The 22,715-nt window shown below is 38.5% G+C and overlaps 1 protein-coding gene across 1 annotated transcript in view; it reads right to left on the reverse strand.

Moving 5' to 3' along the window:
- Positions 1–22,715, reverse strand: part of THSD7B (thrombospondin type 1 domain containing 7B) — a 444,053-nt gene that overhangs the window by 126,240 nt on the left and 295,098 nt on the right. The window contains exons 10-14 of the mRNA XM_082763038.1: positions 17,087–17,278; positions 13,348–13,579; positions 10,462–10,577; positions 3,754–3,886; positions 2,554–2,657 (exon numbers count right to left, since the gene is read on the reverse strand). Coding sequence (XP_082619164.1) covers positions 2,554–2,657; positions 3,754–3,886; positions 10,462–10,577; positions 13,348–13,579; positions 17,087–17,278 — 777 coding nt within the window. The remainder of the gene's footprint in view (positions 1–2,553; positions 2,658–3,753; positions 3,887–10,461; positions 10,578–13,347; positions 13,580–17,086; positions 17,279–22,715) is intronic.

A 22,715-nucleotide genomic window follows, 5' to 3' on the forward strand; every position in this document is an offset into this window, starting at 1 on the left:
TGCCATTTGAGTGAAAGCACTCGTGGAACAAGATCTGTAAGTACCTATCTCAGAATCTGCCATAAGAATGGAGCTTGAAAGCCATTTCAGACTTACTTTTCCCTCATCAGAGTCAGTTATATTTTAAATATATTCTAAACATATACACATACACACACTTTCTTTCTTTAGAAATAATTGATATTAATTCAATGCCTTTATAATTAGCCAGACCTGACAGTCACTGAAAACTGAAATCCTCTTATTTACATGACAGTCAGGACATGGACAATGAAAGAAAAAAATTTCTAAAGTGGATGTTCTGTGCCTGATTATCTTCAGTGCTAAAAGGGTAATAGCTGTTGTATAGTAAAAAAGAGGTTGGGCAAATTCATATAAATACTCTTTGAAGAATAAGCATTTACTAGCTAAAGACTGACACACTATGCAAGTCAGTTACTGTGTAGAATACTGGTGATGCCTCAAATGCAAGCTGTTGTAGGATACATGAATATTGACGGACAGCATAAAACTATAACACCTAGAGTTCTTACACTGATGGCACAGTTTATCCTCAAGAGAATTCTATAGACTGACACAATCATACTATATAATTTGGGGTGGAAGGGACATCTGGAGGTCCAATGCCTTCTCAAAGAAGGATGGACCTAAAAGTTGGAAAAGATTGCTCAGGTCCTTATTCAATTGAGTTTTAAGCATCTCCAGTGCACCTGCAGCCTTCCTAAGCAATCTGGGACAACTTACGATAGTTTCTTCTGTTTTTTTATTATGCCCTTCTGGAAGAAGTGTGACTGCATCCCCACTCCCATTTTCCAGGTTGAACAAAGCCAACTCTCTGGACTTGCCTCATATATTATTTCAAAAAACCTCCAAAGGCTGCCTTCATAGTGAAGAATGATAAATTCAGAAGTCCTCCAGCGCTGAGGTCTACATGCTGGAAGACATCCTGCAGGGTGTGTAAGCACGTGCCACCTTTGTCTAAATGGCTACTCCATGACAGTTTGTTAACACAGCACCTCTTCACACATGCTAACTGCTCTTGAAAAGTTCAGGTAGCAAGACAAGGTTCAAACATAAGATTTTTGAAAGTTTCCCTTACTAAACACTTTTACAGATCAGGTGCAGAATCACCGAAAGTCCACCAGCTTGTTTTTCAGAAGCGACTTCATCAGTTAGCAGCTTGGTTTCAGCTGCCTGCTCCGCAGACATCACTCCTCTTGTTTGTAGGAGTTTTCTTGTTTTGAGATGTCTCAAAAATCTTCCATGCATTTCATCTGAAAACTCATTTTGCTGAAACTTCATTCATCCTCAGTAGTGCCTAGCAGATTGGTTCTATCACATCACGCAATTATGAAAATCGGAGCTGTTGTGAAAACTTCAGCTAATTATAAAAAGTGAACCTGGCACTGAAGCAAAATTTGCTTAAACCCACCAGGCTGTGAGATTCCTTTCCCATGATTACCCGAAAACACTACATAGCCTCCTTAATTGCTGGAGAGCTCTCCACAGAGCAAAAATAAGCAAAATACTTTTCTATTATGCTTCAAATTCTGTCAGAGTAAGATTAATAAAAAGTTCGTGCACTTACTGAAGATTACCTTCCCTTCACATGGAGATTCAGAAATACATTTTATGACATCTCAATTTACGGAGTTCTCTTTGAAAACCGTAGGCATAGGCTTGTGGTCAAAACCTAGCTGAAGTTATTTACTCCTTTGAATTGTAGTTTAAAAAATTTATTCTTTCAGATGCAGCCCACATACTGTCAGGGCTTCTCTTTCTTTTCCTTTGTTTCCAGATTATGTAAGAAATTCAGTTCATCTTTAAAGAATAGTTTCTAACCTTGTGAAGGAGTAAATTATTATGTCAAGTTTCTTCAGTTAGCATACCTGTATAGTAATCTTTTTTCAATAAAAATAACCTTTTGTTAAAGGTTTTATTAGATTTTTCAGCAGACTGATAACAGTCACATCTCAAGCCATCTGCAGGAACTGCTACAGACTCCAATCACATACTCTGAATAGTGAAATTTTTCTTAACGCTTTTGTTCAGACAATTGGATCACTGTATTTTCCAAGTGCTTAATCACACAAAGGGCAGGAGCCCAAAGCCTTTACCCACACTGAACTCCTCAAATAGTCCTAGTAAAAATCAGGCCTCAGGCAAATTATTAGCAAAATTTAAAATCATGAGGAAATTATCCTTTCCATTTGTAGTGCCAAGAATGGATTACTTCACAGAGATCTATAGATAGATAGTTCTTTCAAAGCCCACATACTTCATCTTTAGGCAGAAGAACAAGGGTACTTACTGTACGGATACATGAATACCCAGCATAAAGCCATCCCTGTACTCCTAGTAAACTATCATGTTACTGGTACTTTAGCTTTCAGTACAGCAGCAAAGCTATATAATGAATCCACTTCCCAAAACACTTTATTTTACCCTTGAAGTCACTGTTTCCAAATGGGCTACTGTAAAATTGTAAAGACCCTTCTTAAATGTCACCCTCCATCGCCTTAAATATTTTGAGGTTGCATGGAGAAAGCTTACCCCTTGACTGCAAACCATGTCCACACGCCTCATTATATCCCAGCACACCCTGTCTCACTGAATCTGGTACCAGTATACAGTGACTCCATCGATGGGTCTTCCACCTATGAGACGAAAAGGTCAACACTTAAGTAGCTAAAATTGGAAAACAATTCATAAATCCAGACAAAAACTTCTGAAAGCTGAGATACAGATGATGATATACTGCAGAGGCTCAAGGAAAAACAGCAACAACAACAACAAAAGCTTTAATCAGACCTGAAATAAGCATTGTGAACTGAAATTCAGACTTAAGGCTCACCTTCTAGAAAGCCACACCATCCTTCCACCATATTTCCTTTTATTTCTTGGGGGTGTAACTCAAAGTCACAAAATAAACAACAGATTCAGTGAGCTTTGAAATCAGACTCTCTTCCTGCAACCCCATTCTCACATGTCTGATGCTTTACACAATCTGCTGCTTTCTGTGCCATGATGTGTGTCAGCCAGGAATGCAAGACAGTAGCTTTCTATAGTGCTGTGCAGTACAGTGCCATGCAGAGCTGAATGTTTCGGCTCCTGCTTTGTCCCCATGTTCAGTTGCCTGCTCTGCTCTGAGTCTATGTGCTACTGGATGTGTGGTTTGAAGATTTATATGCATAGATATAATACGTTTCTATTTACTAACATTGTATAACAGATGGGTCATAGAATTTTAATGAGAGTGGTGAGTAATTGCCCTATTGTACTATTTGTCTAATCAGAAATTTTTAAAGTGCATATTATTCACTGGAGTGAGAGCATCAGGGGAGAAGACTGTTTCTGCAATAAGCATACAATTATGATTAAGGCAGTTGAGTGCCTGTGGTACCAAAATAGCTTGCATTGATTTTTAGGTACTTTGAGGGGGGAGTTCCCAGTAAAACTATCCTTAAACACTTCAGACCCTGAAGTTACCATTTTCAGGAGCTGTGTCTGTTGGTGCTCATTCTGATGAAGCCAGATAATTTCAAAACTCCAACTTGATCTCTACTTTTACGTATTTTGCAAAAATTACTATTTACGTATTGTTATTACTAGTCGTGTTATTATTATAACCTCACATTTTCCAGTTCTATGTCATTTTCCAGTGAAAATTGTGCAGGATGATCCAACAAGATTACTTTCTAGAGAACTGGAAACCCACTAGCAAGAAACTGATTCAAAGCTAATCTTTTTTACCTATACACTGGACAGATGGGAATATCTTCACATTCTCTTTCTTCATACAAGGTGTCTGGGCATGCATGTCCCCCATTGGCAGCATCCTGAATGATAATCCTATACCGGGATTGCTTAACTGCTGTAGCATTGCCTGTAAAACAAAGAAAAAAATGGTTTCCAGACACAGTTGGCAACCTCTGTTAGTGATCTAGCTGTCTTGGATAAAAACATCCTCGCGTTACATTTATATTCTGAAATTGTGAGCCCTCTGGCTCTCATGACCCCTGACAAAGAAGCGAGGGAATGGTACATTGGATCAAAAGCTTTAAAATTACAAATAGTTCAGCAGAGCAGCACCTGGAAGGTTGATAATTTAACAGCTTAAGAGATGCATCAGAAATGGCTTTTTTACATAACATCAAATCAGACAAGAAAATAGCTATGAGCGAATGCTTAAACACCTGAGCAAGGGGAAAAAAAAAAAAAAAAAAAAAAAAAAAAAAAAGAAACCTGTTACAATGGAAGATTTTGTTCTTGAAAACATATTCTGGTGGTCTCAGGCTGCTTCCATCTGTCTGTGTCTAGAAATTATAGGTGATAACTTCCTGATAAGAAAACTATCGCAACCAACAGAGGCTAATTCTCTGCTTAGCCTGAATTATGCACAAGGTCAATGCATCTGGAAACACAGTTCACAATCTGTGGTACAGAATGCAGTTCAAGAGACAAGGCAAGGATTTACACCAGTGTGGCCTGAGAGCTAAAGCAAACACAATCCTTGACTGTGTAAGAGGGACATACATGTAGTATCTGAGAGCTGGTGTAACTGCTGTGTACATCAGCAACTGCAAAACAGAAAAGAGGTCTCAATAGAACTTAAATATTCCAGGCCAGAAAAACCTGTCTTATGACATTGGACTTCATTGGATTTGTCTAAGAGTGAATAGTGGTCTGTAATTTACATGAGAATGTTACACGAGAATTATGTTTGAGCCCAAGATAAGGACAAGGCTGCAGCAGCAAGATCACAGTGCTTTAGAGCAGAAGAGAAACATCACGCCATGGACACAAAGTGCAAGTACAGGTCCAATGAAAATGTTTGGCTCCAAAAATATCAGTTATACAAGCCTTCACTCACACGTGTGCTATCACTGCTATCAGTGTGCAATCACTACAGAAGGGCTTGGCGGGAGGCACCAAAGGTTGCTCACCCCAGTACCCTACCCTGAGGCAAGGTAAGCACACTCAGGGCAATCCCCCTCCTAGTACTTTCACATCCACCACCCAAAGCAGCCCTACAGCTTCCTACAGTCTCCTTTCAGATGACGGGCCCACTACTTGTGGAGAACCTTTTCCTATAATCGAATACAAATCATCCCTTCTATAAATCAAGCCAAGCTTTTTTTAATCTTCTGTGCACTAGACATAACAAATGTTATTCCCATTGTCTGATGAACAGATAGTCTTTATGAAATGCTAGGGGCTTGTATCCACTCTAAGTCTTCTCTAAACCAAGCAAACCGAGTTCTTCATAGGTGCTATTCAGTCATCTCTGACTGATCCCCTTCCTACAATGTAGTGCTCAAGGAATCCCACCTGCAGCCTCACCAGTGCACAGCATACCAATACCTTCAGTGGTATACACACACATCCATTGAATTTAACAAGCCCAACACAAGTTATAGCATTTCAAACTGTTGACTTTCATTCGTTTTGTAGTCTGTAGTATCTCCAGAGTTGCCTGAGACAGTACTGATGTCTTTACTTCCCATTCTGTCTTCGTGCAATTGATTTTTCCTTCCCAAGTCATATTTTGAAAAATTTCTCAAAGATTTCAGTATCACTTAATATATTTTATTTGCTACCTCCTTCAGCTCAGCACCATCCACTAATGCTATTACTCAGACAGATGAATTGTTCAGACAAATACCAAATAGAATTGGGACAAGAACAGTTTTCTGTTGAACTCTCCTTGGCTCACATTCCAGTTTGATCCCGAAGAGTGGTGGTATCTGTCAACCAACCGATTAGAAGCAGCTTTGCAGAGAAGGACCAAGGTGTCCTGACAGACACGTTAATGATGAGGCAGCTATGTGCGTTTGCAGCAAAGGGTGACAGCATCCTGGGCTGCAGTGTCAGCAGGTCAATGGATCCTTTCCCTCTCCTGAGCACTGGTGAGCCATCTGGGTGCTGTGTCCAGTTCTGGACTTCACAGGATAAGAAGGATGTGGATGTACTGGAGTGAGTTCAGTGAACAGCCACAAAGATGATGCAGAGACTGAAGCGTCTGACACACAGGAAGAGACTGGGAGAGCTGGGACTGCTCAACACGGAGAGAAGGCAGCTAGGGGAATTGTATCAATATACCCAACGGGGGACAGTAAAGGAGAGGAAGCCAGACTTTATTCACAGTGATCTTCACTGAGACATTTTTCAAGCAGCTGAATACCCATTTACAGTGACTTAATTCGAGTCACTGTTCTTTAGCTTTCTGATAAAAGTTTCATGTGTCAAAAATCTACTGCTTCCCTTAGTTAGTGCAGGAATGCTGTTGAAAGAGGAGATTAAATTTACTGGGCATGATTTATTCTCAACAAATCCACACTGGCCAGTTTATCATAATCTTATTCTTAAAATGTTTACATCTCAAGTAATAACTAATTCTTGTTGTTTTTTTGTTTTTTTTTTCTTTCTATATAATGAAGTTAGGATGAGTAATCTATAATTTCCTTGATTTCCTTGACCTTTCTTTTGTTGTTGTTTTTGTTTGTTTGTTTGGGGTGGGGGAGATTGCTTGCATTTTATTTAGTTCTCTAGGACTTAGCAATTTCTCACCCAGAAGACAGTAGCCAGATGCTCTGACATTACTTATTACTTCTTTCTCTATTCACACAGCCCTAGTGACATGGAAACAACAAATTTATTGAAATATTTATTCTTTAGTCCATTCCTCTCCTGGTTGCAGACAGGAAACAACAGCAGCATTGCACATTCCCTGTTTTGTGTTTTCCTCATTTCTCTGTAAGTAATGGATATGTATTTCATTTGGCTTCTACTTACTTTGAATTTATTTCTGTTATCCAATCTATTTTGAAACCTAATATTCTTCTATAACTTAATCTGCATTCTTGATTCAGGTACTATGCTTTTGGGCATTCCTTTAAATTCACACTCAGTTATACGTTTGTTTCTAATTTTTGCACAACAATTTGGCCATCAAAAAAGAATCAAGATCCTGAACAATTCTGATGATGAGAAGAGGTAAAAACAGATGTTTTCTCTTCACATGTTAAAGCTTGAACACACAAGTCATATACAGGCCTATGCACACCTTGTTTCCCTGTGCTCCTGGCCCTACTAGCTATTGTAATGGTTTCAGGATAGAAAGTGGCAAAGTAGAGTGCAGTTGGGCTCGAGACCTTTGGTCTTTCTTGGTACGTTCCAGACCTTCCTCATTCCTGGCTGCATAGAACATGTTCTGCAGAGGTGTAGCAGGCAATTTGCTGAGTTTGTTGAAATTTGTTTTTTTTTTAAAGTTGTCCTGCTGATATTGCTAGTTTTCCCTTCTCCAAAGAATCATGAACTCTATTTCTTTGTGATGACTTTAATTCAAATTGTCTATCACCATTAGAATCTTAGCCATTTCCTTCCGATTAATCAGTACCAAATCCAAATGAGCTTCCCATAGTAATTTTCTCTACCTCAAGAAACTAAATTATCCTCAACATTTATTGCACATTACTCAAACCCCATTTTCAAAATTGAATTTCCTCATTGGCTTTTCTATAGCTTTCTTTACAAATGTTACTGATCGCAATTTTTATATCTCATTTAAGATTGTTATAGCTTGATTTTCCAAAGTATTAACGTTATGTAGGACTATACATTTAAAACCAAACTTTAGCTGATTTCAAGTAAGGTTATGACTGTTTGCCCTCCTAAAAAATCAAGCCCCAGGATCTCAAAACAGTCAACTTGTATGTCTTTGACTCTGCAATTCAGATAATGGTGTTTGACAGTTTTGGGGGTGTCTTACCTCTGCTTCTATTCCCATCTTCCTGTCCCACCACCTCCGGTCTCTTCTTACACAAAGACTCATATGACTCCTCCTATCAATCTATTCTTTTAATTCCTCCTTTGCTATCGCATCTTCACCTCTTCTCCATCTGACCCCCACGACTTCCCTGGCACACTGCTCAGGGCTTGGAGAGGTGGATTCCCACTGTCAGATGAGGTACAAATTTCTTGCTCACTACTCTAAGGCCTGGCTTTCTCTTGATGGAATTGCTGCCCCAGCTTTTACAGGAAGCATTCAGCTTCATCCTTTTTGCTCCTGACTGGAGGGAAGGGGACAGACTTGTCGGCACCAGTCTTTAAGTACACAAATAAATGGGACAGACTCTCCAAGATTTTATTTGCCAAAATCAGATCTGTATCCAGTATTTTTGTGCAGATAAGAGTTTTTGAAAGCATAAGCCTAAGTTTGACCAACTCTGGTTGAGTATTTATGAGAACTGACAGTGGCAGATCCTTGACAAAAACTGTCTGACACAAGGTAAAGGTCACTGGAATTTCTTACTAAGGCAAGCCATACATTTTGTCCACTTTCACTCTACCTCATTCGAAATAAGTTTTAAGTCATAGAAATAAATTTGATAGATATGGCCTAACATTTCATGTAAACTTGTTTAGAGAATTAAGCAACAATGAAATTGCTAACCTTCAACCCTGGATAACCAATGTCCAGAAGAGAAAAGATACTTACAGATAGCATCTATTTTCAGAAGGGAGATGAAAAATTTTATTTATTGTGAGATTTGTTTCGTTTTAATCTCATTTCAAAGCTATGCTGGCAAACCAGAGAGCACATCACCTGTGCTGAGAGCAGATACCTCACCAGACACCTTGACCATCGAGTATGCAGGAATATCTACATGCTCCTCATTCAAACCACTTAATTTTCTGAAACCTCCATGTTGAGTCTTTGATTCTTGTTTCAATTCATCCTCAAAGACCCATTAAAACAGATATATTATAGGAGGCTGTGGTAGACAGTTGTCACCTTTAAGCATCTGAAATGGCAGAGAATCAATAACCTGCAACAACCTCTCCATTCTGCCTCACCAACAGGTGTTTTGATTCAGTTGCACTTCTTTTGTGAATTATGTTGTCCGTCCATCTGTTATTGCCCTAAGTTCACTGCTGTCTACACTTCTGAGGTATGAGATAATCCGTTGGCAGAAGACAGCCTGTTGTCTGATGACATTTAAATGTAGGGAAAATGTCAGCTTTTTTACTGTTAAATAGCAAAGTTGGATGCATTTTCTCAGATAAACTACAAACAGCTTAACTGGTAAAGTTCTGTGTAAACCTGATTTAGTGACTGCATGTTTGTCTAAGCTCTGATCTTATGCTGGTACACATTTAATTTTAAATCTGCCAGGCAATACCTGCTCCAGCTTGATGTGCTTAGTAATTCACCATCTGTATGTTGTTTTCATTAAATACAACTTTTCTATAAAACAACAAAACCCCAAACAACTCACATACGTATAGCGGTTTCAAAATTTCATTATCATGCTGAGGTTTTAATTGTGCAATGTAAATTAAAAAAAAAAAAAGATCTTGCAATGCAGCCATATCAATAATGGATCTAGCAGAAAGCAAACTCCCCCATCTAAGAAGTTTTAATTTAGAATTATATTAAAATGATAACACTGCCAAGAAGGTTAAATAATTAATTTCTTCTCATTTTAATTGTAGACTATTATTTAATAAACAAAGTAATTTGCCAGGTAATTTATTCTACTTCTTCATAGGCAGCTCATTTAAAGTCTAAAAATAAATTGCTAATTAAAACAGGATTCACTGTTTTAGAAAGCAACTCATTTTCCTGTAAAATCTAACAAGAACTATGCTAGAGCATCCACTGAGAATCTTTGAAGGGCAAGGAAGCTGCCAAGAAAAAGGAAATACTCTGGTAACTAAGATGACTTTCATCTGAACAATTAATGAAACACATATATTTGCCACAAAAAAAAAAAAAAAAAAAAACAAACAAACAGCAGTAGATCATTATAAAGTAACTTTGCTAAACACCTAGCATACAAAAGCTAACCAACTAGATCAAAGAAACATATGGTACTTGAAAAAACATAGAGTTGTTTGCACAGCCCTGTGCATACATCTGGATTGGTCAGGAGAAATAAATTTCATATAATGAAGCAATTCCTTAAATATCCATACAACACCAGGGCCTCAGACTTCTGTCTTTGAAGGAGTTCTCCCTCAATGCTTTGGATGTTGAATCTTAAATTCCTTTGTGTCCCTCTTGTAGGCATCCATAGGAAGTACAAGGTGATGGGAAGTCCACAGTGGGAAAAAGAAGGGTTTGCGTCTCTGCAGATCTTTTCTGCCTCTCCACCCACTTGTGTATCCCTGCCCACTGGTGTTTGCATTTCCCAATTTGGTGTTGTCCGCACTGGCAGCCACCTGTCTCTGTCTGAAATGCTCAAGGTTTGTTAACACCTTCTGCTGCCAAAAAATACAACTGAGAAGAAATCCTGCAGACCAGGGAGCTGCCAAACCCAAGTAGTAACTCTGAGGTGAAGGCAGACGTCATATGCCTGGGTGCTTCTCAAGACCTCAGCCCCCGTATCATTCCATTCCCCGTGGCTATGAATGTAACAGTTTGCCCAAAATTTTGTTCTCTTTTTAAAGGCTTACCAGGTTGACATGCTGTTGGGCAGCGAGTCCACTCACTGAAAGGCGTAACGATGCAGTCCTTCTTGCAGAGGAGGAGACATGGTCGCACAGTCTCAGGTCTGGTGGAATCTGGACATCTATCAGTTCAAATGCAAAGATACCATGCCATCAATAAACACCAAATCTGCAGGGAAATGTTCGTCTCATAAGAGTCTCACAGGGCTGGGAGTGTATTGCCACACCAAAGATATCGCTCCCACTCACAACAAGCCTCACTTTTATTCCCCTTCACAGTCATGCTACCAAACTGAATTGAGCACACTTGCACAGATTAAAAAAAAAAAAAAAATGTTGTTTGGTCTGATGACTGCAGAGTAAATGTAACACTACCTATGATGCCTAAAATACAATGCTCACTGAAGCAGCACAGATATATTTATTGCCAAAGAAAATGAGTAGTTATGTTTAAAAGGTAGTCCTGTTTGACACAACATACAACAGCCTTCAAACGCTTGCAACTGTGTGTAAAGACTGATGTCCTCTACTTTCAAGCTGCTAGGAAGTACAAAAGTAGCTTAAAGTCATATTTGTGCTCCCTTCCCATTATGCAGTAGGAGCCTGCAGAACTGAGGCCTTGATTGTTATTTGGAAAGTTGTGCAGCATAGTACAGGAAAAACAAATGTGATTTTTTTTTTCTTGATTTTTAACTCCTAAATGAATAATATGTAGCATATATTCTAATAAAGGTTTCAGACAGACAATTAATATTTGAAAACTAGAAAGGTAGAAAAGGGACAGTTTTCTGGAAACGGGCATATTGTGCTCCTCAAGTAGGTGGTGAGAAAGGGAATTATCCTTTTCTAATTTTTATCAATTTCTAGTAGAAAGATCACTCAAAAATACTTGGGAATACATGCAACCCAAAATGACCACATTTGAAAGAGGAACATGCCACTAAGCCAAGCTAGGAAAGAAAAAATCTTTCAAGTCATGATTCTGTTACTGAGATGGTAATAAAATACTGAAAAGTAAAATTTAAAAGAAGATAAATATAGAGAGGCATTTGTACTCATTAAGTATGACTATTCTAGAGGGCAGAATTCTGTTATCTCTATTCTGTTTCTGGTTAGTAACGTGTTGAAATATATTTTTGTAGTAATTCTAGTTTTATTCAGCTTTCTGTGCCTTGCACCTTCTTCAAATACAATGTAATTTTTCTTTATGAAATCAGGAAAAATGCAGAATACAAAAAATTCACTATGCTAACATACAAAGGCTATTAATTTACATAATACATCCAATTTCTGAAGTCACATAACGGTAGACTTTCACTGCAGCAGTTCTAAATGCAACATTACTTTAGGTCAGTTTTCATCAACTCAAACATAAACTATGTCAGCAGAATATCTTGCTCTGGTTCAGTAATCCTCAATTTGCAATTTCGGTACAAAGGGCTTGGGTTCCCCACAGAGTCCCTCACCCCAGGCATCTGTTCTAAGGGCAGTGCATGCAGCCCAGTGCTAGTGCCCTCACCAAGGAGGACTGCCCTACCCTGCAGCACCACAACCATCCAGACCCTCCTTGATAGTAAACAGATACCACTTTAATTCAGAAACACCGAGTTCGTATTGGTTTTATCCCTTGATTTAGAACCGTCTTTCTTAAGATGTCTAAGGTTTTCATTTGTAAGGCATCCATCTCTATAAGAACAACATACAGAGAGGCATGTCAGAAGCTCTTTTAGGGACTCAGAAGTCCTCTCTGGTACAGCTACTTCCATCACACAAGGAATGCTGTGGTGTGGAAGCTACCACACCAAAGCCAAGGACAGCCCCTTTCTGAAAGCTCCAGTACACAAATCTTTTCTTCTGGTATGACTTTTTCCCTTCAGACACATAATGTGACTACTTACTTCCTCCTTCAGTTCCATTTCCCCTTAGACTGTCTCAAAGTGGAGGGGGCAAACAACTATTTTAGATGTTACATAGCTCTATAAACAATATGTTTAATTAGGCAAAGTTGCAGCATATCAATAGATTCTAGATATGAGTACTAGATTTCTTCCCTTTTATTTAATTAATCCCATTAACCTCAAGAATTTTAATTAACTTTACTGAAATCAACACAGTCTGTTTATACCAACAGGATTGTTTTGAGAGCTACAATAAGAAATGAAACTCAGTTGTAAGTCTCTAGACTCATTACCAGTGGAAAAAATAATTAGCAGTGTCTTGATTTTTTGATATTAGGGAAAACATCTGTGCTGCTTATTTTCCTCGTTTACTAAAAGCAAAGCAAAATTCAGAATATTGAACTTCAGAATACATAATGTTGATGTCTTGGTATCCCATCATAAAAGTTATATAAATCAACTGAATTATATATATATATCACATATATTGTTCTTTCTCATTGTGGTGTAAATGTAATGCAAACTATTTTTTTTTAATGATTTCATTAGAGCATTGCTAGTAATGCATTCATGAATGTTATATCTGGATGCACTTTGTATTTTCTTCACACCTGTCCTTGAGGAAAAACATTTGCAAAAAAAAAAAAGTGAATTAGAATAATAGCAAAAAAATTAAAATAAAATAAAATAAAATAAAATAAAATAAAATAAAATAAAATAAAATAATCAATGGCACTAAAAACATGCATTTGGGGGGGAGGGAGATTTACACATAAAAATTAAAAATGAGATAGCTATTCATATTTGTTACCTATTAGTAAACTTTTTATAGTAGTGATGGCATAGTAGCCGGAGAATTAGCCCAGAAATAGAATTATTACTAAAGCTGATGATTCTAGCTGAAAATGTTTTTATACTTAACGTAGTGTAACTACAAATCATCACTTGAGTTGTACAGACAAAGGTATACTGGTAATGACTGTTCTTTGAATACCTTTTAGGTGTAACATGGCCAGAACTACTCTTCATGCAGGAGACTTTCCTTGTCTGTATGCCCACTCCACAAGTGGCTTCTCCACTCCAACTGAAGGTTGCATTCAGCGCAACCAGGGAATCTTCAGAGCAAGAGCTCCAGGGAGAAGTCTCCCAGTAGAAATGCACACATGGGTGATCATTGCAGGCACGATGCTCCTGAAGGACTCTGTCAGGAGGACAAGCTTTTCCACCTGCAAAGTGTCAAAAGAACACAATATTTTATCTTATGACATGTGGCAAAAGGAAGTCACGGAAAAAAATTAAATGTGATAGGTTCACTTATCTTTTTTTTTTTCTATTTAAAAATAAATAAATAAAACTTAAATAAAGCTGTTGACCTTTATGGCTGCAATAACAACTTTCTAAAATATTGTTTCCCCATTAAACTAGCCTTGCATAAAATTGTGTTCCAACACATAATGGAAACAGAAATAGGCAAAGCATATTTTTGAGCTACCTTATTGATACTCCTACGCACAGCCAAGTTGATTCCATTTAAATGGCAGTATCACTCAGCAAACATGCAATTAGCTTTAAAGACAAATTAAGCATTATTTTTATGCTCATACTCCTTGCTAATTTCCCAAGGAGGAATATCTCTTAGTAATACTTGTACTATAGCCACAGAGTTGTATAGCGTGCTAACCCATACTGATGGAGGTTTGTTAATACCAACTGATACCCACATCTGCAAATCAAGTGGGAAAAACTTGAAAGACAGACTTTGAGTCTGAAGCCTTTTATTTTCTTTACCGAGGCAGCATCCTCCAAATTCATGTACAAAGATTTTTCTAAGATATTGCACTTTGTCAACAACTTGTAAGAAATCCACAAAGTAGAGGAGTATGAACAGTCTCCCCAGAAGCCTTAACACTCCAGCCAGCAGCCTGAATTTATTCCATAAAAGCTGCAGATGTTCATAGCTCAAAAGCTACAGTAATGCAGTGAAATTGTAACAGTAAGCATTGTCATTTTAGGAAGAAAGAAGTAAAAATGACTAAAATCAAAACCATTCTCTTCCAGGAGGCTGAAACTGGCAACTTATGACACAGCAAAAGGGCATCCAAATTAAAGCTACAGGTTTCTGAAAGAACTGAATTGTTGGGACCAGATATCACGAGGCTCAGAGCGCCTTTATGCCCTACTAAAATCAACAGGAGATGAAGGCATATTGCTTCTCAAAGGGATGCTCATCACCTTGCAGGACTGAGCCTTCTCAAATGAGGTATGACCCCAAGCAGCCACAATAACACTGAGAAAAGAGAGGGATAGAAATTTCTTAGCATGTTGATTTGGATAATTATACCACATTACTGTCCTCTTTTTCTTCTTTTCATGAGCATGGACTGTTCCACATCATGTTTAGTGTCTGAAAGGTTTAGTACAATGATAGAGTGGAAAATGCCCCTGGGTATCTCACTTTCCTGAAAAACTTCTGCTTGGCAGGAAAACTGCAGACTGGATATACTCTTGTGTATTTGAGCACACTTCCAAAAAAAAGAAAAATAAATAAAATGAAAATAAAAAGCAAATGGCAAAATATCTTGTCCATTAGACAGGGGAAAAAATATCTAACCTAAAATTTGGGCTTCCCAGGGAAAAAATGATATGCTCTTTTCTCCAAATACCCACAGTAAGGAAGAACTCTTAAAATAACAAGACTAATAAGGGAGTTTTAATTTAAGAACATAAGAAATGCCTGATGGTTCATTCAGCCTAGCAGTCTGCCTGCAAAAGTGGCAGCAGGAAATTCTGTTCAGCAAAAGCACAAGAGCCTGGCCACTTTCTGCAGCTCATTCACAACTTTTGTGCAAGGAAAGCAGGACAACACACACCTGTTTAGCCCATTTTGAAGACATTTATGGACCTTTTATAGACCTGTTGTTCATCAGTTCCTCTAATCCATTTTAAATCTGCTGAGACTTGCTGCCTCCACACTCGCCTTTTACACCAAGTTTCAGGAGTTTGCTGTGCTAAGAAATATCTTTTAAAACTTGATTTCAAAGCAACCTCTTCTAGTTTCATCAACTGCCTCCTGGTTTCAAATAATGGGATTTTGTGAACGGCTTGGGGAAAATGACCAAAGGATTTGAACTGAGGTCACCCCACAAGATGGCATCCAGAAGTCCTGAGAGCACAGCCAAGCCCAATATTGTCTCAGCTGATAGAGGACAAAAGAAATATGATCCGCAATGGTTAGCAGACCTCAACAGAAGTTGGTGGCTCCCCTATGAGCTGGATATGAAAGAGTCAGAAAACACATTACCTTAGTACTACAATGATAACAGTATTAAATCCATTTAAAATTCAGTCTCCCCAAATTCTGATGAGCTGTATGACTGCATGGTAAAACATTTTATGCTTTGCTAAAGATGTTTAGAAAAATTTGGAGTATTTGGTTTATTAATTAATTATTCCTTTCTAAGAAGGTTGAAATATTCAGTTCAAAGCTTGCTGCTTTTAGTTTAGTGTGGTTCAGACTACATATTCTTGAGATCACTGAGCTAATGGATTTCTAGGATTCATTTCTTCAGTCCTAGCAATAGATCAGCCTTTGCTCTACTTTCATAATTCCATGCTAGTCTCTCATTTGCATTGTGTTCCCACTACAGAAAATATGAAGCCAACTTTATTTTTCAATTTAATTATTCTTTAACTCATAGGCTTTTTTTAGTAGTAGTTATTATCATTCAATCAACAATTACATAGCAGTTTACATCCTGAAGGGTCCCAATTTTCTTTGCAAGTGCTTATAAGGATGTTTATGTGAGTACAGACCATTCATATGAGCAAGGGTTTGCAGGATCAAGTCCTTAACTTTGCCCCAGAAACAGTGGGTGGTTTTAATGATAATTTACAAAACAGCACTTAACAGAGCTTGTCCTAGACTAGATTTGCATCTGAAGTGTTTTGCTGCTGGATTAACAGCACATAGTGCTGACAATAGGAGATATTTTCTGTTGTGTCAACAAGGCTTTAGTCTGTTCGACCTGCTCACGTTTTATGAATTTTTATGTGCTCAGTGTGATATTATTCAAATCCTTTGAAATAAACCAACACGTAAACGAATTGTTGTATGTGTGACTGTAGTTAGAAGACTATAATTCTAGTAAGACATACTTTGTGTAAAAATCATATCACTGTGATACTGGTACATTAAAATCCAGGTACATGATGAGTCCACAAAGATCCAGCAGAAATTATGTAAATTCATCAAGAGCTGTTTACTTATTTCAGTAGACAAACGGGAAGGCCAATACTTTTTAGGTCTGCACGAATAAAAGAAATAGGTCTTTTTCTATTTCCCTGTATTACACAGCTCATTGTTCTCTTTTAAATTGATATTAATATGTTTTGATATGAAAACACTTGCATGGTAAGATTATGTCATGCTGCGATTTCATTAGTATAGGATGTAGCTCTCCTGAAATAAATTCACCCACAGATCTGGCCCTAAAATGCATAATAATTCATAGGCTAAAGCAAATAATTTTGAACTATGACAAAATTTCACTAAGTAACACATGTATTGACTCAAGCCTATAAAGATCATCTGCTAGTTGCTAGGCATGAAATACAGACAAGATGTATTATCTCTCATTCCTTCAGTATTGGGATTAGCTCTGATCTAAATAATTTGGCTGAAGAACACAAGTAAAACATTAAATAGTGGTTAATCCAAAATATTTACCACTCACCCTCTGCTGGAAGGGCCAAGATGGACCTACTCCTGCTTTGACTACCCTCGGCATTTTTACTGGAGCATGAATGGGAGCACGGGGACCATTGGGACCACTCGCTGATCACACAGTCTGTTGCACAAGGGATTTCACAAGCCATGACTTCAGGACGCGGATACTCTGAGCAAAGGTGATGGGGTACTTCTTCACCTAGAGCAAACAAAACAAAGCAGAGGGAAGTTCAACTTGCTTTAATATCAATGGTGTGTATCGACCAGGCTGTCTTTATATCAAATGTCTGCCTGACGGTGGAGGAATATACCGCAAAAGAGCACAGGATTCAGCTTCAGGCTTGGAAGTATAATATTTGAACAAACATCTAAATTATTTCTTCAGAGAAAAAAAAAGTGTTTTAAGCTTTGTGTGTAACTTTGTGACTACAGTCCACTTTATAAAGTACACAAGCTTGAGGAATGTGATAATCAATAAAAAGCTGTAATATCAATTATCATCAGAAGCCCTATATTTTCCAGCGAACTCCATCTACAGAACCTATTTTCCACAATATAAATTTTACACAGGTCGCCCACAGAAGACAGTTTTCTTCTTCCTGCAGAACAAAGTATCTAATAGGTGTTTTGGTCGTTGTCCTGCCACCTCACTAGAACTAACCACATACCATTTCTGTGTGCTTCTCACACAAACATTTAGAGATCCAATATAACGGCTCTATTGTACCAGCTTCGTCTAAGGAAGAAATACTCTCAGTGGGGATGAACTAACGGACTGGGACCAGAAGCATACATCTTTCCAAAATCCCTTTCAACAAGGTAGGACATTGGGGGTGGCAGGGAAAAGCCTACCAACCAAAAGAAGAGCTGGCAGAACAGGCAGCAGAACAAAGTGTGCAAGAGGGGTGTAATGTGGCATACAACACATGGGATTATTGCTTTAAAAAGTAAAATAGAGTTCTACTTTCAAAATAACATGGGAAATGTCCAGTAATTGTATTAATTATGTAGATGTTATATCATAATTGATAAATATTCATGAAACATACCTCTTATGGTACTGAATTACACCCAATGTTTAATAAACATAATTCAAATGAACAGATATGGTTGACTTTGCTACACTGTTCTCTTGCTTAGTGTTTCTGGACCCTCATGAATTTTCAGTTAAAATCCAAAATTTCAGGAGGCTCAAATCTTCCTGTTTATAAACAATAAGCTCACATTGAATACTACCTCTTTTGCCCTTATAATAGCTACAAAGCTCTCCTTCGAGGTTTCTTTAATTATAGATCTATGAAAAAACATAATGACTATCCAAGCTCAATTATATGTAGGAAAAAAAAAAAAAGTTAAATTTATAATAGCAACAGCAGAGTAACACTGGCTCTTTCACCTCATTCTAGAGGAACAGGGTCTGTAATGAGGCAGCCCAAGATGCAATTATAACCAGGAGGATAGAAATCTGTATTGCTTTTGCAAGACAATACTTGTACGGGTGAGTAAATAAGAGAAGGAGGCTGCTAGCAAAACTGCATAAAACTGTCAATAGCACCGGCGTATTATCTGCAGTTGCATCCCTAAATGAAGACAGGCTCATCGCCCTCAAGGCACAAATAAAACTTTCCAAGCATATTATAAGAAGTAACGGAGAACCTAGCAGGCAATCAGACTGCAAAATATGTTTAAAAATATTTTATAGTCCTTTTTCCTTGCATTTGCCTATGTTCATCAGGAAGGGCTTGATAAGCCTAATCATTTTAGCACTATTTGTTGCAAGTCTGCTGAATAACAAAATCAAGACCAACACCCCCTTTGCAGACAGCCCCAAGTCCTGAGCAGCACGAGCCTATTCTGGTACTGCATTTGGCATCCCGTGCAAACCGTGCTTAATCAATCATTTGCTTCGACTAGCGTGTTATCACCACCGTTGCTTTGGATGCTCACATAATGCTGAGAACTATCTTCAGAGAAAAATAGTGTAAAAATAAATAAATAAATAGAACGTAAACCTTATTCCAGCAGTTCCCTTGAGTCATCACAGTGTCAAAAGCCCTGCTAACATTTTGACAGCTTGCCTGTATAGCAGCAGATAACATGAGGGTACCCTGGGCAGGCTTGATTTTAGGAGTCATTGGTACAGTAAAATCAAGAGATTATAAGCTTTTGTGAAGTACTGTAAAACATCCATCCTCCTCTCCCTTCACTTACATTCACAGGGAAGTGTGCAGTTAATGACAGGGATGAGATGGATCATGGCCTGGGGAGTTGTCACAGACATTGGTCCTACAAGTACGCATCCCTTCCCTCCACCTGTGCAAGTTATCTTCATTATCCGTGGGCTTTATGGCAAGGGAATTCCATGAAGTTCAATGAATTCAGGACTTGGCACAATTATTTCCAAAAATCAGATTGTGCCAGAGACATAGCATTACAGACAGTCCTACTTGCCGAAAGCCAGAGGAGTCCTTACACTGATACCTTTATGACTTTACAAAGATTGCCTCCAAGCACCCAGCACTCCACTTGGAAGATGGTTCAAAACATTCAGGTTTCCTGTGGGGTGGCTTCGTCCACCCATGAGCCTAGGTAAAAGCATGCACTTGCATACCCCAATTCCCATTCCACAGATTTTGGAGCAATCACCCTGAGGGAAAGTGAGGCAAAGTTGCAAAATCTGCTTTCCACTTCTTTCCATGATTTCTTTTCACATTTGATTTATAACAAGTGACAGCAACAGCACCACTGCAACCAGAGGCTGCAATTCATAGTTCCTCAGCGATGAAATGAATATTTGATTTTTGTTATAAAGAGCTTACCAACAAGTGCATGGAAGTATAATTCAAGACTCAGTTTGATTTACTTTATAGCTCTACTCACTGTGCTCAGGTTTAATTACTGGCTGACATTAATGTAGAGGTGCACCGTTCTTCTGTACCATCTGCCCAGCAGAGAATTTTCAGAAGCCTATCATATATTACAAAAGAAAATAATACTTCTCATGTTCCATGAAAACTGCTCAAACAGGATACATCTGAAAAGTGCTTTATGCATTGGCACAGATTTACAGGGAAGATTAACTTCCCCAGAGCTTCCAAATTGTCCACCCAGTACCCTGAAGGTGTAATTCTTATTGCGGATCTTCTGAATAATCTTTCTACAGGAAGATTTCTCTCTGTGCTAAATAAGGCTTTAAGCACCTAAATTATCTAAATGCAATACAAGTTCCCCTCCAAGTATGTGTTTAGACCTCAAGATGAAGTTCTGAAATCAGCCATGGAGAGCTGTGGGGTGGCAGACAAGGATGCCAGTTTTTGTGAGTCACTCGTCCTTCAAGAAAAACAGGGGAAGAGACAGCACTGACAATGACAACTGCAAATTTGCTCCCTATTCAAGTTTTTTAGATAAGAAAGGATGACACTGGAGTGAAGTTATTCTTGTAATAACCAGGAATTAAACTCAGTGGCAGCTCAGAGCACAGCAGTATTTCTTCAGGTACCTGGTCTTTCCCATTCAGAGCCCACAACAGTTCTCTGATAGGAAACTAGTTCCTGCCCACAAATTTCTGTGAGGTTGTAATAAACTTAGAGCACTGTTCATCAGTAAAGATACCCACCCAAGGCAAAAGGAAAAAAAAAGGGGAGGGGGGGGTTGTCTTAGGTTTTGTGGAGTCCTCTAACAAGCTTGGAATGGATCCAACCCATCCAAACTATCCTACCCCACGGGTTACTGCCACAGTCTTCATTGCCTCTCTTCAGGTGTTACTTACTTGCTCATTTCATCTTTATTCCTCTCCCTTGACACTGGCAAAGTGCCCAGAATTAGTCTCAGGGAGCTGTGCTTACTCCAAAGAGTATTTTTTCTGCTGTAATACTGAGCAGCACAAAGCTCCAGCCATTACTCAGATACAATGGGCGGACTGGTGAGGACGATGACCGAGCGACTTAGGGCTTCATCCTAATGCTGAGGACACACAGGTGGCAGTTCAGTGGGACTTGGACTGGGGTGAACCTTGGGAAACTCCTTCTATCCATGTGGAAACCACAACCAACCTCTGCTAATAAAACTGCACTTGGAAAGCACTAGCTGTAAAACCGAACTTATGCTTGCATTTTATGAGCTACAGCTGTTAATTGATTCGTGCTAGCCATGATCACCACAGCCGTTCAACAGATAATATTCTCAATATAGTAAAGATTGAATCCCTTGCCTTCCACAGTCAGGGTGTAATAATTATGAAAGAAAAGAGAAGCACAGCATTTTTGCAAATACATTTGTTAATAAAATTACCAAATGCACGGGTCTCTTATTTGAATTACTTAACAAGGTAACTTAACAAAGAAACTTAACCAAGAAACTACATGGAGAAATACAACACTGAGTGAAATTTTTGGTTCATCTTAAAAGCAAATGAAATTGTCCCCAATAGGAGAAACAAAACAAGGAGCAACATAAAGCACTGTTTGAAATAAAGAGCTTAATTTTTCCTTTCTTTTTCTTACTGTCTTTTCCATTCTAGAAGAAGTAGCCACTTCCATAGTCTTGAATAAAGTATTTCACAGCAAGGTTCAGAATAACTGTAACACTTCATTCCGATTCAGTTCAATATTAAACTTCATCCGCCTACTTTACATGACACCTCACTGAAATCCCAGATTCAGAGCAATATTCTCTTTCTTCCCAGTGACCTGCATCCTCCCATCCCATGACCCCGGTAATTACACCAGCACGGCTGTCCCTCCTGGCTTGGCAGCAGAAGTACTGCATCACGGGGAATGTCCATGGGACATTAGATGACTAAAGCAACAACAACACAAAACCTGTTAGGCAGTAGGAATGGAAAGGTCAATGAATTGAGTGGACACCACAATACTGTTTTCATTTTTAAAAAGGAGAATTTGAAAAATTTGTTTGAAGATTTCAGGTTTGCATCCGCATGTGGAGCTCTGGCCCTGAGCAGCCTCTGCAGCAGGGAAAGGCTTTAAGATCGCTCTTCAGATGGTTCTGCACTGCTACCTACAAGTTCAGAAAATTTATTTTTTGCACAAATGACTGCTGCAGAAATGCTGCATATTTAATGACAATTACCAGTTTGACATCAATATTTCTCCTTGTAGCATTTCAAATTATTCAGTGGAAATAATGAAGCCGTCATCTAAAATACTATATGTATCGTAAAATTTTATGTCCCACTTAAATCTCAGAGAAGAATGACAATAAACTTTGATTAAATACTTGCCTGTAACAGAATAAGATGTCAACAGGCAGTAGTAAATCCAGAGGAATTCATATTGACTGCATCCCACTTTGCTAACAGCAATTGCATTCAGAGAAAGCTGGCTGCTGACAACGTCTTGGCCGAGGCATCTCATCAACTAACAAAAATGTTAAATTTAAAAGTAATAACAATCAAATGACAACAATAGGGGAGATTGCTTATAACCATTTTGAATGTGTTCATCTTATAACAGCATTGCTGACTTGCCCTCCACGTGGCACTGTCAGCTTTAGAGGTACCTGGGACCATCCAGCGACTGCCGTGCTCAGCCATCCCACACGCATTGCTTGCACTGGGAGGGCAAAGTCACACTTCAGTGAAGTTCCTGGCTCCTGGCTGACTTCTGCTAATGCCAGTC

The sequence above is a fragment of the Aythya marila genome (assembly GCF_965140915.1).
Source record: "Aythya marila genome assembly, chromosome: 6".
NCBI classification, from domain to species: domain Eukaryota; kingdom Metazoa; phylum Chordata; class Aves; order Anseriformes; family Anatidae; genus Aythya; species Aythya marila.